Source organism: Lathamus discolor, chromosome 4 (genome assembly GCF_037157495.1).
Source record: "Lathamus discolor isolate bLatDis1 chromosome 4, bLatDis1.hap1, whole genome shotgun sequence".
NCBI classification, from domain to species: Eukaryota; Metazoa; Chordata; class Aves; order Psittaciformes; family Psittacidae; genus Lathamus; species Lathamus discolor.
Genome location: NC_088887.1, coordinates 113,355,967 through 113,373,695, shown reverse-complemented (window position 1 = coordinate 113,373,695; position 17,729 = coordinate 113,355,967). Strand labels below are relative to the sequence as shown.

Sequence of the window (17,729 nt, the reverse complement as noted above, 5' to 3'; positions counted from 1 at the left end):
TATTTGATATCTCATATAACTGAATCATCTAGTAATCTTCTGTAAATATATATTAGTGTAGATGTTGTGGAGAAAATACGTGTGTAATATATAATCAAGGAAAGACTTACCCTGTTACGAACAGTACATATACTCAATATACTGAGCTTTAAATGTTTTCCTTGCTTCTAGGTGATGGAGCTTGCAGGCATTGAAGCAAAGCAGGTGGTATTGCTGCTCGAAGACTATCAGTTTGTCCAGCCCATGTTCCTTGAGATGGTCAACAGTTTATTGTCTTCAGGTGAGACAAGTCCAAAAAGAATATGGTTCTACTTTTACCACACAGATTTAGGACAGTGAGGCAGAACTTTATGTCCATACCAGAAGTCTTACTTAGCTTTATACATTATTTTAGCTGGAACACTTGTATGTGAGAAACTGATTTTCAATTAATTTAGCTATCCTTTAAACTACCCTACAGTGGGTGTGCTTTCAATTCCTCAAAGTTGCAATAAAGGAACTTATTTCAAAGGAGTTCTTTATAATAGTGTAACCACAAAATGATAATGTATTCCATTCTACAGCTTCCGTTTTCTAACAAAATTCAAAATTGAGAGGTGTTCCAATGTTTTACTAGATTGTATAGATTGAGTCTTTTACTTAAATGAATGCCAGCAAAATGCAATTTTCTGAAAGTAATGAGATGATAAATAACAGTAACAAATAACAAAAGTGACTTGGTTATCTAGCTTTGTTCCTTGATCAGGGGCTTCATTGAAGCACTCTTACCAAAAGTTTTTCGGAACTTAAGTAGTTTAAGAGCTCATTAATAAAAGCAGCAGATCTTCCTCTCTCCTAGGTGCAAATCCAAGTTTCTTTACAATATCAGATTCTTATCATCCAGTGTTAAACCTCTGTCTGAGGACCTGGATAAATACTTTCCTTCATGTTTATGTTTTCTGACAGTCTTGTTTGATTTTTTTTATGTTGTATTGGATCACTGTCTTTAGGTAGATTGGAGTGAGTTTTTTATGTATATTCCAGGTAATATAAACAAAGTAAGCTGTTTAAGTTAAATGGAAGTACTATAATTTGGTTTGTTGTTTTCATGATATAATGAAAAGAATGATGGAGTACTTGGGATGACACTTCTGAAAGTATGGAGGTGAATAATGCTATGTTCAGACTCTCTGTACAGATGATTCAAGGGAATCCTTCAAAGGAATTTGAAGAATTATAGTGTATTTGATCTGCTATTTTAAATACATTCTTGAAATAGGAGAAATTCCTGGGCTATATAAAATAGAAGAATTGGAACCGTTGCTATCTCCTCTGAAGGATCAAGCTTCACAAGATGGATTTACAGGACCAATTTTCAACTATTTCGCATACCGTATGTGAACAGAATTATAAGTTATAATTTATTACAAAGTTACAAAAGTGGTATAATAATGGACAAATAATTTCTAACACAGACCTTGTTTTATGTGCATTTTTACCTTTCAGTTCGTTGTTAAAAGCCAGGCAGGAATAATGATTACAGTGTGATGCTTGGGGGCATAGAACTCTCAGCTTAAAATTCATTCTTTGTGAATTCAAGACTTTGTGTCTTTTGGATTTTGTATCCATAAAAGTTACACAAAGCTGCTATGAAATCTGCTCTTGAAAGTAACTAGAAGGAAGAAAGATCTTGTCCCCATCATTTTCTGGTTTATTTAGCTTATATGTCTAGTTACGGAGTTTTCTTCTCTTTGTCAATTATACCTGCAAATTCTTTGAAGTCTGAGTAATCATAAGCAAGTTTACAGCTAGGTTTCTTAATTATTTGTGTTTCTTCCTTGGACCAACAAGTAGATTAAATAGTTTACAAATAAATAGAAGAATGTGACTGAAAGTATACAGATGCTGACAGTCATACTCAAAGGCCTTGGAACTACTTCTAATTGGTTCTATTGGTCTGTATTGCTGGTATCTATTAAAATACTACCAGCTCTTCTAAATTAAAAAATAGAATACACTGTAACATATGTAATGAGAATCCGTGATAGTAAATTAATTTGTTTAAGTTCTGTTTATAAACATTGCTGACTTAGTGTGATGTAATAACATCTTTTTTTTTTTTTTTTTTTTTTAGAAATTACCTTCTTGTATTTGGAAGATGGTGATTTATGTTGTATTTGCAGTAAGTCTACTGTCATGTAGTTAGATTATTTACTAAATACTTAATATGTTATATTTTCCTAGGGATCCAACAAAACTTGCATGTTGTCTTGATCATGGATTCTACCAATACAAATTTCACAATAAACTGTGAAAGTAATCCAGCACTGTACAAGAAATGTCAAGTTTTGTGGATGGAAACCTGGTCAGAAAACAGTATGAAGAAGGTAAATTGATTAGTGAAAACCTGTGACTTGTTTAAATTAGTAGCTCTGAAAATAACTTAGCTTTGTTGAATAAGATCAAGAGATTTGAAGCTGTGAAGGCATAATTGTCACTGTGCTCATTTAATCCATTTGTGCAGTACTACAAAACCAGAAAATTCTTCAGAACAGTTAAGAACTATTGTCACTGTTATTTTACCAGTAACATAAATTCTGTTCTCTCTGTGGGCTGACTTAAAATGCTAACTATGACTGATCAAACACAGCATTTAAGAACAAAATACAAATAGACTGCAAGCAAAATGTTAAACCCAACTGTGTTGGGTTTGCATGGCAAGGGTTTGGTAGTTGGGGTGGCTTCTGTGAGAAGCTGCCAGAATTTTCCCCCATGTCTGGTAGCGCCAGATCGAGACGGTTCCAAGATGGACCCACTGCTGGCCAAGGCTAAGCCCATCAATGATGGTGGTAGCACCTCTGGGATAACGTAGGTAAGAAGGGGGGAAAAAAGTTTCAAATCGGCAACTGCAGCCATACAGCTGTTCCTGAAGGACTGCTCCCAGTGGAAAGGACCCATGCTGGTGCAATTCATAAAATACTGCTGCCTGTCGGAGGTACCCCTCACTGGAGCAGGGGAGGAGAGTGAGGAGTCCTCCCCTGAGGAAGAAGGAGCAGCAGAAACTGACCCCAACCTCCGTTCGCCATTCCCTATGCTGCTGAGAGGGGGGGAGGCAGAGAATTTGGGAGTAAACTTGAGCTTAGGAAGAAGGGAGGGGTGAGGGAAAGATGTTTTAAGATTTAGTTTTTATTTCCCATTAACCTACTCTGATTTGATTGGTAATAAATTAAACTACTTTTCCCAAGTTGAGTTTGTTTGGCCCATGATGGTATTTGGTGAGTGGTCTCTCACTTTCATCATCTTGACCCACAAGTATTCAGCTACGTTTTCTCTCCCCTGTCCAGCTGAGGAGGGCAGTGATGGAGCAGCTTTGGTGGGTACTTGGCATCTGGCCAGGGTCAACCCACCACACCAGCTATGTTGATGATATCTGCTGTTACTAGTATGCTTGACACCTAGTTAAAAAATAGGCTTTTGATGTGTATATCAGCTTCTCTAGATCTAAGATTGCACTGTAAACCTCCTGTTATTCTTCAATCTTTTTGGTGGAATAGAGTCCGTATGTTCTTTCTAGGATCAAAATCTGCTTGTTTCAGGATGGTCACAGTGTAAGTGTGAGATATACATTACTTATATATGTTTGAGGTTGCCAAATTCAATATCCTGATAGAGGCAAGGCTTCTGTGAAGCTTCACAGCCCCAACCTGAACCAGTGGTGAAGCTGAGCATGTATTCCCAGTAGGCACAGACATAGACGCACATATACAGCACATGTATACATTTAATTGGCAACACAGAACAACACAAACAAACCTTCAGTACAAACACAAACAGCACTGTTGTCATTATCCTGTTGCCTTCTACGAGTAATCACAGTGGAGGCCCAATAGTGGGAAACATGTACATGTGCAGAATGTGGATTTCACTACTAACTGCGTGCAGACACACTGACCCTCCAGTAATTGCCTCTGGATGCCCTGGTCTCCCCACTTGCTGGCATCTGGATGCACAAGCTCCTGAGGCCACAAATCTACTACAGCTGTACACATACTGCCTCACTGTGCATGCACACACACACACAGGAGGATCCTGTAACTGGGCTTAGACATCCAGTCCCTCTGGTATCTGGCCTTGGATCTAGGATCTCCTGATTGCATCCTGCACAGGCATGGACACACACAGAGACACATGCAGTTGGGTCTCATTTGACTGCAAGGCTCCACAGTCCTTCAGGTAGCTGGCCTGGATCTTCTAGTACCTCTGGCAAGCCAACTCCTGTGGGTGCTTCACCAGCCCATAGTAAGTCTTGTGTTAATATGAAATGGTCTTCCATTGTATTCCATAATGTGTCCCAAGATTCCTATGCCGTAATTCCTTCAGTCTGTGTAAGGTGATCTGGCCTCTCCCATTCGCTTCTGGGATGGGTTTCACACCTGGACCATGGGGTTGGTCACCCTCCTGGGAGAGCTATGGGAACTGGTGACACAGTGTCCATTTCTGCCAGGGTTGCTGGAGCTCCTTCACTTGCCATTGTGCCTCAGTACAGCAGGCTGTAATAAAAGTTTGTTTGGCAAAAATATTTAGACCAGCTCTGTCCACAGCTAAAAAAAATATTTTTCAGGGTATTTTCACTTCCACTTCAGTAGGGATTTTTTTTCTCTTTTTTTTTGAGTCATCATTTAGTCATATGCCAGAACCTTCGGAAATACTTTATTTTTACTACTGTATGTTGTATAGTTGATAACAAATCAAGGTAAGCCCATTGTAGAACATGAAGAAGACTTCAAAGACTTAGATTTAGGCATTGTTTAATTCCAGTGTTGTATGTGCAACAGTTTTAGTTCAGACCGGCTGATTTCCTTTTGAGTTGTATATCTTTTTACATGTCTGACATTTGGGTTACTGTAAGAGTCCTCTGAGAATTAGTTTCTTTTTCTTGCAACCAGCAAAAGCTTCTTTTGCTGGAGACAGCAGGAATTTAGTGACAGGGAAAGACAGAACTGATCTTTTTAATGCTATATGTATTCAGTAAATACCTTACTCTGAATAAAGTTACCATATTCAGTCTTTTCAAATGAGAAACTAGATTAAAGGTTTGGGTTTTATAATTTTAACTCATATTTTCATTGTTCATAATTTTCATACAAAAAATCATGCTCATTTTTTTTAGATACCTGAAATGCTTCTGAATGATACAGATGAACAAGAAAAGACTGGAAAAGCACATAGGGAACTTAAGAAAAAACACTCAGGTAATATTTAGGTGGACCCACTATTTATTATTATTGAAACACCACTTTTGTGTTGGGCATAGATAATAGCATAGATAGTTTGAGTCTGGTTTTGCCAACATATTCATAGACTAGTAGTGTTCAAGTAACAGGCATTTTGAGCAACATTGGTCTAGAGCATACATCCTGGCTGACTAAAACAGTCTCTTCTGTCACAACCAATTGTGGTGTATATTAATTTTTATAAACTAAGCCTTATTTTGTTTTGTTCGGTGTCTTCCTTCTATGTGGATGTTATTTTGCAACCTCAGAATCTGATAATTTGAGAGTTATCCAGTCTGCATGTGTCCATTATTAGAATCATAGAATAGCTAGGGTTGGAAAGGACCTCAAGATCATCTAGTTCCAAACCCCCTGCCATGGGCAGGGACACCTCACACTAAACCATCCCACCCAAGACTTCATCCAACCTGGCCTTGAACACTGCCAGGGATGGAGCACTCACAACCTCCCTGGGCAACCCATTCCAGTGCCTAACCACCCTAACAGGAAAGAATTTCCTCCTTATATCCAATCTAAGCTTCCAGTGTTTAAGTTTTAACCCGTTACCCCTTGTCCTGTCACTACAGTCCCTGACGAAGAGTCCCTCCCCAGCATCCCTATAGGCCCCCTTCAGGTACTGGAAGGCTGCTATTAGGTCCCCACGCAGCCTTCTCTTCTCCAGGCTGAACAGCCCCAACTTTCTCAGCCTATCTTCATACAGGAGGTGCTCCAGTCCCCTGATCATCCTCGTGGCCCTCCTCTGGACTTGTTCCAACAGTTCCATGTCCTTTTTATGTTGAGGACACCAGAACTGCACACAATACTCCAGGTGAGGTCTCACGAGAGCAGAGTAGAGGGGCAGGATCACCTCCTTCGACCTGCTGGTCACGCTCCTTTTGATGCAGCCCAGGATATGGTTGGCTTTCTGGGCTGCGAGCACACACTGAAGCTGGCTCATGTTCATTTTCTCATCGACCAGCACCCCCAAGTCCTTCTCTGCAGGGCCGCTCTGAATCTCTTCTTTGTCCAATCTGTAGTTGTGCCTGGGATTGCTCCCACCCAGGTGTAGGACCTTGCACTTGTCATGGTTAATAATTGGTAAATAATTATTCTTGCGCTAGACCTAGTCATTTTATGTTAATAATTCTTTATCTCCAGTAACTAATTTCTTGTAAATAATGCCCCTTTTCCAGAATAATTTGGTTTTATAATACAACTTAAAATTTAAATGTTTTTAAAATTGGGTGTCAAACAGTAATCTAGGAGACCAGTGGCCCAGCACTCATTTGTATAGTACTTTTAGCTACTTTTCATAAAGCGTTAGTCAACAAAACAATTTCAGTATATTTTTTTCTAAGGAATATGAATTTCAAGTGTTGTTTCAAACATGTTGTTTCCCTGAAAGTGTTTGAAAAAATATGTATTCTTTGTGAATTTTTTAATGCCCTTAATTTATATCACAAAAAATGTATTCTGTTGCTCTGCTTCAGTGATTGTAATGTGAGATAAGAATGAATATATTATTGTCTGTGTAACAAATTGTGTTGTATAGGTGATTCTGATTTTCTCAAGTCATTTCTGGTAATCCACAAATCATGTAAGATATATGGAGCAACACCTAGCAGGTATATGACGTTCCTTCGTATATACAGTACCATCAATAACAGTAAAAGAAGAGAGCTAATAAAAAGGCAGAACCACCTGCAGGTATGTATTTAAGACATTTTAACATATGGCTTTTCAAAATACTCTCATATTTGGAAATGCCTTGTGTAGCAGCTAACATGGTTTTGTGAGGTGTCCTCTGTTGGTACATGCAGATGCTCTGATTTCAGGAAAGGAATAGTATGAATTTTAGTTCACATCCTTGTTCAAATGCCTTCAAGGGTGAAGAATGGTTTCTTTTTTTCATTAATATTTTTCCTCAAGAATGTATCAGACTGGAAGAGTAAATAGTACTTGAAAGCACATTAATTTTTTTCATGTGTGTGTATTGGAATTATCTTGCAAACAACCCATTATCTTTCCATCAATTTAAGTCCTGCCTCTGTTGGTATAAATTTTCCCCATGTAGTTACATATTCTGTCCCTTGTCTTTATATCTCTACAGCACCTTCCAGCTTTGTGTGATTCTTGCTAGTTCAACAAGCAGTTTTCTTTAACCTCTTGGTGCCCTTGTGTAGCTTTGACCAAGATTCCCTTTGTTATGATTCTCTGTCATTTTGTGTTTTTGAATTGATTTTGAATTCGTTTTCCATGCATCAGACCTTTACACAGTTCTAGACCAAATGCAGTTCATCTCATAGGCATCACTTTCCTCCTGTTCTCTATGCCTAGCATGCTTATTTTTGAAACCCATTTCTTATCTTTCCAGTCATACATACTTCTCTTCCTTTTCCTCCCAATATATTTCTGGAAAGATCTTCTGTATGATCTTTCAGGACATGTAACTTTTGTCTTTACCCTTCTCCCTTCCCTTTCAGCCCCTTTTCCCAGTGAAAATATTTCTTCTTAAAGCATCTATCAAGATACTTCCTTACCTTATAATCTACACTGTTTTTATTCTGCCTGGCAACATTTTTCTGTCTCGGTAGTAAGCAATTTAAGAAGATTTACATTTGTAATGATGGAAATTCACTTAGTATTTATTTAGAACACACGTGGTTTCTAAGTGATTTGCAAATCTCAGAACATCTCCATGAGTGCACTCAGAAGTAGCAATTACGTGGACTGTCGCCTTTGGTAAAAGACAATGCACGTGTTTCCACTGGTGAAAGCAGGACCTGAATTGCATTATGAACACCTAAGCCCAGTTGGTGCAGTCATTAGCAGCCACAGGCAGGTCCAGTGGAAAATTATTTCTTGGAAAAGTTTTAATGAGAAGTTTCTACTGAATTCAGAGGTGTCTGTTGTGGCTTGCTATCCAGCCTATGAACAAAACGGTTCTGAGTCCAAATCAAAATACTCTGCATTTGTCATGTAAAACTCTTGTTTGACTAGTACTAAGAACAAGACATGCTGTGCAGAATCCTGCCCCACACAGGCTTTATGCCAAAAGCCCCAGGATTTCACATATGTAGAACTGTTCCTTCAGTCTTTGGTGACAAGCATTACACAGGCCAACCACTTGCAGACCTCTGCACTGATTCTGAAATAACATAATTTGTGCACTGTGTACTGTACACTTTTCCTTATCTTCCTACATGCCCCCCCCCCCCCCCCTTTAGAAAGTAGCTGTGGTTTGTTTGTGACAGGCACTCATTTACTTGTAAAATGCTCTGGTTAAATAAAAGTAATCATTTAAGTGAAAATTAGAGACGTGTGTCCTAAATCAAAACATCTTCCAGTTCATATTTTTTTCCCAGTACATCTTGAAATAATTCTGTTATCTGATTACCATAGAGTAAATAATTTAGAAAGTGTGCATAAAGAAAATAATTAAGCATAACTGAGACTTTGCTTTATGTGCATATATGTTCTTTAGAAAATGTACAAATATGTAGAAATAGGATAATTAATTTGTTCTAATTTCTTTAATTTTTGTAAATATGCTTTTAGAGAAGATCTATGGCATTAATATCAGTTAACTGTAATGCTACTGAATTAATGAGAACAATATTATGTACTAGTTGCTGTTCCATTAAAGGTTTATTATTTACAGAATTTTGGTTTTGACTTTTTTGATGTAGAAGCAGATCTTATAGCAACACATCTATGTGTACTAAATCTCACTTTTGGATTAAGTAATACTGAGAAAATGTAAATATTGAGAAAATGTGGAACATAAAAAATTAAGAATATTAATCTACGTCACTCTTAGTTTGTGCATAATGTTTGTAACCAACCTTCATTTAAATCTTTTTAAAATTCATTGCTACATAACTGCTTTTTATAAACTTTTATAGGCAGGTGTTTCAAAGCTGAATGAAGCTAAAGCACTGGTAGATGAACTGAACAGAAAAGCTGAAGAGCAAAGCATTTTACTCAAAACAAAGCAGGATGAGGCTGATGCTGCACTTCAAGAAATTACAGTATCCATGCAGGTGTTGTATACAATGATATAAAAAAATGGAGGAAAAAAGATGTGCTCTTCTATTTCTGGTTTCCTGCCTGTGCTTTGTTCTTTTCCAGGGTTACAAAACCTGATGCTTTTACAAGAATTTGCCTAAGGGAGTGCATGAGCCCTGAGGCTTGAATAAACTGCAACAGGACAGAGAATTACATAATTGAAATCATATTAGAACTAATGGAGTTGGAAGAGATCAGTGCAAGTTTTGCACCTGAGTAGTATTTACTGCTGTAGTTTACTCTGAAATTTTTCCTAGAAATTCACAAATTAATTTTTTTCATTTTATGATGTTTATTAGAGACAGGAAATTTAAACAAAAGACTGACAAGTAGCACAATTTTAAGTAACAAATACCAGGAATTAAATTTGTGGACTGTTCAAAAGAATGTATTTCATGAGGTCCAGTCCCCCTAAAGTTGACCTCAGAGAAGGTTAAATAATACCTCTGTGTTCATCACTCCTTGAATTTTTATTCTTCAGTTCACAGGTAGACATTCTGTTTTTTGAGAAGGTAATTTTCTTTAGTAATGTTTTCCCAGTTAAGTAAAATAATTGTGCAGAAAATAGATCTCTACATTAATACGTCTAGGAATCATAAATGTAGGATAAGCCATAATGAATCTGCTGTCACTGCACTGTTTTGTCGCTGGTTTAGTCTCATCAGTTTGAGGAAAACTTAAAGATGTTCAATGCCAAAGACATTCTCTGCAGTAAAATAGTTTGCTTTCTCAAAGTACTTGATCCACAGTAATTTTTCATAAGCTTACTTCTCTTGGAAGTTTTTAATGCTTTTAGGATATATTTGCACATAAATTTGAATAATGATGATTGGCTTGGTATGTTCACTGCTGGCCTCCAAGAATTTATTATGCCATTTTCCCTGTTTTCTGTTGTAAATCTGTGTCTGTTGTTGTCCAGTAGAGTTACAGGTTGTGTGGGTAGTTCATATCATGTTGTAGGATAAAATCAAAGAACAGGCCAAAAGCCATGAAACAGGATGGGCCCACTGACATCAGAAAAATTACAGTAGAATTCTGATTATTTAGATTAGCATAAAGAATAGGTGCCCTCTAACATTTTAATGTCACTTCAAATGTTCTGGTTTATGAAAGAAAGAGGGCTGTAATACATGCAGGCTCTTAATCTTTCAGAGCAAGGCTTTTGACCTACAACTGAATTTTAAAGTTTTCTTATTCAGAGCCATCATTCAGTAAATGTACATTTGCATGAAATGTCTAATCGAGATTTAAGTAGCTAATGTTTTATGGATTTGAATATAATCTTCAGTGACATACTCGTCTATAGTTTGGGTTAAGTGCTCAGAAAGATTATTATTAATCTCAGTTTTTTTTCTGCTTACATATATCTATTACCTTCTGCTACAAGTTCAACTCAGTTCAGCAGTTGCTGCTGATAATTATGTGTTTTATACTGGGAAAATGTAAACTCTGGGCTTTGTTGTCTTCTGTCTTTTAGGTAAACTGAGTCTAGAATATTAGTCTTATTTTATGCATTTATCCTCAATTATTTGTTTTGTAGCAGGCATTGGTAATCCCTGGGTTGTGGTGTTTGTTTTTTGTTTATTTGTTTGTTTTGTGTTTTGTGTTTTGTATTTTGTATGTTGGTGGTTTTTTTGTTTGTTTTGTTGTGTTTTTCTTTTTTCTTGGGATTTTTTTCTATTTGGGTGGTTTTGGGGTTTTTTTTAAATATTTTTTTTAATTTTTTTATACTAGGTATTTATTGTTATACTGAAGTACTTAGGAGTCCTGGAGATGGCTAATAGATACCATCTCCTGTGTGGTAGATGCAGTACAAATCTTAAAAAAAACCCAGATGTAAACCCCAAAAGCCTAAAATACATATTATGATGTAGGACATATGGCAGGTATCTTTACAGACAGATGGGTGCAAATTTGCTGGTAAACAAAATATTAGTATTTTTAGATTAATAGGCTTTAGTTCCAACATGACTGCTGCTTCTATGAGCATTATAGAAAAGGAGAGTTCTAATGGTCTCATGAAAGAAAGAAATGTGAGCAGCTATAAAGACAACAGCAGGAAAATATTATTTTCCAATATAGTAAGAATTTACAGAGTCTGTCACTGCTTACCTTTCAGAGGGGGACTGGCATCTTGATAAGGAATGGAAAATCAGAGGCAAGGAGAAAAAAGTCATAATGAGACTCAAAAATAGAGGTACAAATCATGTCTGTGATAAAGAAACAGAAGGAGACACGGTAAAAGCAGGAAGATGCTTATTCCATAATTTAGCTACCTAGTCAACATGTCTAGTATCAAACAGTCTCAGCTAATATATTGCAATTGGTATTTTGCAAATTACATTACAATCAAGATTAAAAGAATAAATGACGTAAAGGAATAAAATCTGTGTAGATCTGAAAGCTAAAGGTATTCTGTTTTTTTAGAGTGCTAGTGAGCAAAAAACAGAAATGGAAAAATTAAAACACCGGATAGCAGAAGAGGCCGCAGAAATAGAAGAGAGAAAAAGAAAAATTGAAGTGGAACTAAAAGAGGTTCAGGTAAGTCCTGCCATACAAAATATTTCTGCAAAATATATGTCTTAAATCTTGCTTTAAGTTATTTTGATATTAAAGCTTTTATGCATTAGAAAAAAGGATATTATTTATCAGGTTGAGATTTTAATTTTGGCATTTGTGTTCCATTAAATCTTAATTACAGAATGAATTTTCAGGCCAAATTTTACCTTCAGTTTCTGTTTCTGGGTTGCTGCTGTCTACAGCTGAACTCTGCAGATTTTGTGGGATGTTTTCCAATTACTAATATCTTATATAGACCAAGTACATTACTCTGCCTTGATCAAGCTGGTTCTATCATCAGCTGAATGTAAATAGTTTAATAAGTAATAATTTCCAGTTATTGCTAAATTCTGAAAATTATATATCCTAACATTGCTAATAGCAAAGTGCTTGTTCCAGAGACCTTACAGCCATTAAGCATCAGGTTTTTTGGGAGGTATGTGTGTTCAGTCATTGCTTTTAGTCTCTATTTTCCATCCCATCCATTTTAAAATTTTATTAAACAATAAGAAAAAGTACAGCAATGTAATATTTTTCCTTTTAAATATCATAGGTGCTAAGGAATTATATTCTTGTATTGAAAGTGACATAGAACTACAGAATTAGGGTAAATACCTTTCTGTGGTATTTGATAAATATGAAGGATGTGCAAGGTGTTCACAGTGTTTAATGATAAACTTTAATTTTCTTCTGTCTTCTTATAATTTTGTTGCTTTGTTGATAAGGGCAAAGGCTGTCTGGGTTTGTTTAGTTACTGAAGATAAAAAGCTTTTGTGACCTGTACTTCTGCATATCTTCAGAAAGACACCCTCAGGCATACTTACAGATATTAATTAGCATCATTATTAAAACATATCTGTATGACAATGAACTTTTAAGCAATGAAAGAATAAACAAACATGGTTGGTATTAATATCTGTATAATGTTTATGAATTACAGTGCTGAATGTACCTCCATCCCTGGAAAGATGATGGAACAACTTATTCTTGACTCCATCACTAGGCATATCAAGGATGAGGGGGTCATTAAGAACAGCCAACATGGTTTTATGAGGGGGAAATCATGTATGACCAACCTTATAGCCTTCTATGAGGAAGTGACTAGGTGGAGGGATGATGGTAGAGCGGTAGATGTGGTTTTTCTTGATTTCAGTAAGGCATTTGATACTGTCTCCCACAGCATCCTCATAGATAAGCTGAGGAAGTGTGGGCTTGACGATCAAGTAGTGAGGTGGATCGAGAACTGGTTGAAAGGAAGAAGGCAGAGAGTTGTGGTCAATGGCGCAGAATCTAGCTGGAGGTCTGTGACTAGTGGAGTTCCTCAGGGGTCGGTGCTGGGACCGGTGCTGTTTAATATTTTCATCAATGACCTGGATGAGGGAACTGAGTGCACCCTCAGCAAGTTTGCTGATGACACAAAACTGGGAGGAGTGGCTGACACACCAGAGGACTGTGCTGCCATTCAGCGAGACCTGGACAGGCTGGAGAGTTGGGCGGGGAGAAACTTGATGAAATTTAACAAGGGCAAGTGTAGAGTCTTGCATCTGGGGAAGAACAACCCCATGTACCAGTACAGGTTGGGGGTTGACCTGCTGGAAAGTAGCGAAGGGGAAAGGGACCTGGGGGTCCTGGTGGATAGGAGGATGACCATGAGCCAGCAATGTGCTCTTGCGGCCAAGAAGGCAAATGGCATCTTAGGGTGCATTAGAAAGGGAGTGGTTAGTAGGTCAAGAGAGGTTCTCCTCCCCCTCTACTCAGCCTTGGTGAGGCCGCATCTGGAATATTGCGTCCAGTTCTGGGCCCCTCTGTTCAAGAAGGACAGGGAATTGCTTGAAGGAGTCCAGCGCAGAGCCACAAAGATGATTAAGGGAGTGGAACATCTCCCTTATGAGGAGAGGCTGAGGGAGCTGGGTCTCTTTAGCTTGGAGAAGAGGAGACTGAGGGGTGACCTCATCAATGTTTACAAATATGTGAAGGGTAGGTGTCAGGATGATGGAGCTAGGCTTTTTTCAGTGATATCCAGTGATAGGACAAGGGGCAATGGGTGTAAACTGGAACATAGGAAGTTCCACGTTAACATCAGGAAGAACTTCTTTACTGTAAGAGTGACAGAGCACTGGAACAGGTTGCCCAGGGGGGTTGTGGAGTCTCCTACACTGGAGATATTCAAGGCCCGCCTGGACAAGTTCCTGTGTGATGTACTGTAGGTTACCCTGCTCTTGCAGGGGGGTTGGACTAGATGATCTTTTTAGGTCCCTTCCAACCCTTGGGATTCTGTGATTCTGTGATTCTGTGATTCTGTGAAGGAAGGTCAGGTGTATAACATTCTGGGTTTTATGGAAATACATTTATAATCTCTTACTAAACACATGGCAATTTTTAATTAAGCGTGCACATGAATATGCATCAGTGGCGGTGGGTTAGGTAATAAAATATATAAAAAGAACAAGAAATTGAATGAAAACTGAAATGGCAAATGTTCTGTTTCTTATATCCTCATCTCTTTTTAAATGTATTTTTATATTTTAAGCCACTGGTTAATGAAGCTAAATTAGCAGTTGGAAATATAAAGCCAGAGTCTTTGTCAGAAATCCGGTCACTACGGATGCCCCCTGACATAATCAGAGACATACTAGAAGGAGTTTTACGGCTGATGGGGATTTTTGATACGTCATGGGTGAGCATGAAGAGGTAAGGCTATTATTTAAGTTTTAAACTTAAGCAGTAATTTGCGATATGAAAATATTTTTATTCAGGAATAACGTGTGCAGAATTCTTTGGTCTCATACAGACATAACCTCTTTAACATTGTTTCTTCTTTACTTAGTTATTTAATTCTTTTTACAGTTTCTTGGCTAAAAGAGGAGTGAGGGAGGACATAGCAACCTTTGATGCCCGTAATATTCCAAAAGAAATACGAGAGAGTGTTGAAGAACTTCTTTCTAAGAACAGACCATCTTTTGATCCAAAGGTAATTCCTGATTGCACTAAATAAAATGAAAAAAGAAGAAGGAAAAAAAAAAGGAATATTAAAGAAAGGACATGATTGTCTGGTTTTCCAACATAATTTTTGGAATGAAATTATAGAAAAAGTGATTAATTCTGCTTAGAGTTTGTCAGTCTAAAGAGATTAAATTGTAGCAGAGATTAGTCCGTCACACACTGCCTCTAACAGTGAAAATTTTTTGACTAACGAGCAGTGGGATGAGGAGTCAAGTCCTTGGAGATTTTTGTCACTGGTATAAATTAGAACTCAGATAAAGGAATTGTAACTGGGTCCTTCTGGCTTTCTGGTAATAGTAAGAGTCTTAACAGTACACTTAATTAAAAAAAGGGGGACTAATGATGATTAAATGTATGGGTGATCTTTGAGAATTGATTTGGTAGTAGCTATAAAAAGGAATTCTTATTTTTAAAAGCAAAGTTGTAGTTCCCTGAGAAGGAGCATGTTAATAAATTATGCATTAATTTAAAACTTCCTAAATTCAGTGAAGCTTCATAGCTTTAAAGACACCCATTGTTACGTAGATTGATGGCCTAAAATACAATCTCTTAGTAACAATTTAAAAGATTAGTTCATTAGAGGAGCTAGCTAATTAGCATATTTAAGTTGATAACTTGTAAATCTGTTGCAGTTATTTATACTGTTTTTATCTTACCTACATTACACTTCAAGGACTTTCTTGTAACTGTTACTGATTTTTTCCAGAATGCTAAACGAGCCAGTGCTGCAGCTGCTCCATTAGCAGCTTGGGTCAATGCCAATGTCCAGTATTCCCATGTCCTAGAACGAATTCAGCCTTTGGAAAAAGAAAAGGCTGGCTTGGAAGCGTAAGTTAGACGCTGTTACAAAGTAAATGCTCTTAATTCCAATGGTGGTAGGTGAAACTAAAGCTGCCAAGGCATAGTTGAAGTTTATTAAAAAAGAAAAGATATAAGAAACTGCCTCATCCGCAGGTAATAAAACATTCATGCTGAGACAGGAAGAGTTAGTGTGCACTATTTGGTTTTCCCTGGCAGCTATGCCTTGGATATTTTTTGGCCAATTACAAGTTACCTGTCTCAGCTGAAATGTGTCAGGGAGAAGTGAAGATCACATATGAGTTTAAAATGTATTGTGTTGGTGAAACCCATTATTTTGTAAGATGTCTGCTAGTTCCACTTTTTTCAGTCACATTCTAAGCATACTCAGTTTCTTCTTAGGATCAAAAAGATATGACATAGTCTTATGAATATCCATAACCTGAGGAATCTATACTGATTGTTTTGCTAGGTCTTAAAATTCCTTAATAGAAGCATTTGTTCTCATCTTTAAGAATATATTTGAATGGGTTGTTTGGTTTCCATTTCTATATGATGAGATGTAGTCAAAAATTTTACATGTGAAAACAGATTTTTGTCAATATAAATCACAAGAAAGAATTGTCTCTGAACTATCTCTGTGTAAATGACTTTCCTGTCGCATTTATTCTCCATAGTCTTAAAATAAATGTTACTTTTTGTAGTAATCTCAAGAAAACTGAAGACAGAAAACAGAAGTTAGAAAATCTTTTGAACACTGTTGGTCAAAAAGTATCGGAACTCAAAGATAAGTAAGTCAGATTTGTTTATTTTAAGGTACTAATAAAACTACTGATGAATTTACAGTATCAGTAATGAAATTTATCTAACGAAATATCTTTCCCTGCTCTGAATTTACATCAGAAGTAACAATAATTAGGCTTTCTAGACCCTCAGTAGAAATGAATACTGTTAGAGTTCATCTCGTCTATCAGATGAAATGCTTCTTAAAAGTACCTGTTTCTTGTTACTGTGTTGGAAGCCTTCAGTTTAGACACTGCAGGTGTCAAAGATAAGCAGTATGTATCTCACTTTTAAAACTAAGAGGACTTTCACGTCTCCTTTGGACTTTGGAAACATTCCTATACAAGACTTTCAGTGATTACAGCTTGAAGAAAGGCAATTCTATTTCTTTTAGAGTGACCTACTTTCCTGACGGCTAGCTAACTGTTGTTTTAACTTAGCATCTCATCAGGTGCGTTACTTACAGTGCCATAAAAATTGCTGTGGTTAACTTCTATACTTTCTCCAAATTTAGTAGAATACAAATCTTCTAGTTTGAGGTTTCTCTTATGTAGTTAATATAGGATACTGTATTGCTATACAAACTGACCTGACATTTGTGCATATTACTAAATGCCATGTTTCGTAGGATGCAAAAAAAAGTTGTCGAATTCTCCTTTTCATTCAGTTATATAGTGATGTCTTAGATTAACTAGATACTGTGCATTACAGTTAAATATATTATTTTTAAAAAGGTGAATAGTAAATGTATTATTTTAATTCAATATTAATTTAGCTGATTAGGCATTAAGCATTACAAAATAATACCTAAACCTTGACTGTTGTTTGGGGCATGTTCTTACTTAGTAGTAGTTTACAAAATAGAGTAGTGCACCTGGTACTGGAGTAATTCATGTAAATTAGTGATCTTCTCCTTTAAAGGTTTCATAGTTTAAATTTACAAAAAAAATACAAATGCACAGTATGCCATTGAGCCTGCTATTGCCATGACTAGGTGCAGAACAAAACACAATCACTAAAATCAAGTCAGGCTGTTTAAGTAGAAGAAGAAGGAATGATTTTGAGACATTATAGTCTCTAATACAAGTATTTTTAAATCTCACCTGTGCATCTGTCTAAATTTTGTTAATTAGAAGTCTTAACAAGATCATCTGCCAATTAGAAGCAGAATGTATAAAAAAGATTTTAGGGAGATTAATTACAAATTCAGGCAATTAAACTGCCTTGAAAATAACTGTCCAAAATTTAGTAGTTCATGCAATGAAA

At 36.7% G+C, this 17,729-nt stretch overlaps 1 protein-coding gene across 1 annotated transcript in view; it reads left to right on the top strand.

Moving 5' to 3' along the window:
- Positions 1 to 17,729, top strand: part of DYNC2H1 (dynein cytoplasmic 2 heavy chain 1) — a 169,158-nt gene that overhangs the window by 43,613 nt on the left and 107,816 nt on the right. Inside the window, exons 50-60 of the mRNA XM_065678686.1 lie at positions 172 to 280; positions 1,259 to 1,372; positions 2,224 to 2,366; positions 5,150 to 5,231; positions 6,805 to 6,959; positions 9,158 to 9,295; positions 11,748 to 11,861; positions 14,410 to 14,570; positions 14,727 to 14,850; positions 15,589 to 15,710; positions 16,385 to 16,471. Of these exons, the coding sequence (XP_065534758.1) occupies positions 172 to 280; positions 1,259 to 1,372; positions 2,224 to 2,366; positions 5,150 to 5,231; positions 6,805 to 6,959; positions 9,158 to 9,295; positions 11,748 to 11,861; positions 14,410 to 14,570; positions 14,727 to 14,850; positions 15,589 to 15,710; positions 16,385 to 16,471 (1,349 nt within the window). The remainder of the gene's footprint in view (positions 1 to 171; positions 281 to 1,258; positions 1,373 to 2,223; positions 2,367 to 5,149; positions 5,232 to 6,804; positions 6,960 to 9,157; positions 9,296 to 11,747; positions 11,862 to 14,409; positions 14,571 to 14,726; positions 14,851 to 15,588; positions 15,711 to 16,384; positions 16,472 to 17,729) is intronic.